This window comes from Octopus sinensis, linkage group LG12 (genome assembly GCF_006345805.1).
Source record: "Octopus sinensis linkage group LG12, ASM634580v1, whole genome shotgun sequence".
Lineage (NCBI taxonomy): Eukaryota > Metazoa > Mollusca > Cephalopoda > Octopoda > Octopodidae > Octopus > Octopus sinensis.
This window is the reverse complement of record NC_043008.1, coordinates 31,140,432-31,141,590: the sequence shown is the minus strand read 5'-3', so window position 1 is coordinate 31,141,590 and position 1,159 is coordinate 31,140,432. Positions and strand designations below refer to the sequence as shown.

Here is a 1,159-nt window from a genome sequence, read left to right as displayed (position 1 = left end):
ATTTTTGGTATCTAACATATGTCAGATACTGCGAGCGCTGCTTCTGATTGGTCAATCCATGGTGATGACCCGAGGTCACGGTGACGGCACTACTTTTGTCATTCATAAGTTACAACTAAACTTTCACGAGCAGGTAGAATGTAGCCATGTAATTAAACAAACATACTATCTTTTTTATACCAGATATCACTTAAAGTCATATACACATAAAATATAAAAATTTCTGGTCGTAATTCAATTTTTTGCTGCCAAAAAAATCACAACATATATCGTCTGCTCGTCGATACTCTTGCAGTGCAGGTAGATCTATCAACAAGATGGCTACTGTTGTCGATATCAAGGTGAATGATTTTGTTAAGATTGATGGTAAAGATGGGGGAAGAGTGTTATCCGTTGTTCAACCTCTTGGAACATACAGAATGTTCAATGTGAAGATCAATACTGGCCAAGTTCGACATGTTGCTGGATACAGGTTAACAAAGGTACCTGAAACAGTGTCATCGACGAGTGGATTGTCATCGAACCCTACATTTAACATCCCTGATGAGGTGTACAATGATCTTCTTCGTGACGATTTCTTTGATGATAGCCATAATGATCTTGAATTTCAACCGAGGTATGATCATTCTGGAATAGATAAATTCGTTCAAGGTAATCAAAATAAAAACACTCTTCGGAAAACAAACTATGATGTTAAACGATTGTTTGCTTTCATGGCGACAAATGGCGACACGCGTCCAATTGAATCTATCGACAAAAGCGAACTTTGTGACATTCTGTGTACTTTCTTTATCTCGTTACGAAACCCGGACGGTAGCAACTATGAACCTTCATCTTTGAGGGGAATGTTATCCAGTATTGAAAGATATCTGAAGTCAAAACACTACTCGACGTCACTATTCTCGGACGGGACATTCGTGAAACTACATGACGTACTAAAAACAAAGCAAAAGCTGTTGAAAAGTGAAGGAATGGGAAACCTACCTCGACGCGCGGAATCTCTCTCCGACGATGATATCAACAAGCTATGGGAATGTGACCAGCTCTTTCCGAACACACCTGAATCCATCCTCAACACGCTATGGTGGAACAACACCGTTCACTTTGGTATCCGGAGTGTCAAACCTCACAACGGCATGCGATGGGGCGACGTTTCTTT

At 40.3% G+C, this 1,159-nt stretch overlaps 1 protein-coding gene across 1 annotated transcript in view; it reads left to right on the top strand.

Annotated features, from left to right (window-relative positions):
* The first annotated feature begins 277 nt into the window (after positions 1-277).
* The window catches only part of LOC115217879, a 1,534-nt gene continuing 652 nt past the window's right edge, over positions 278-1,159 (top strand). Inside the window, exon 1 of the mRNA XM_029787596.2 lies at positions 278-1,159. This exon is cut by the window's right edge and continues 652 nt beyond it. Coding sequence (XP_029643456.1) covers positions 318-1,159 — 842 coding nt within the window. The 5' untranslated portion in view covers positions 278-317.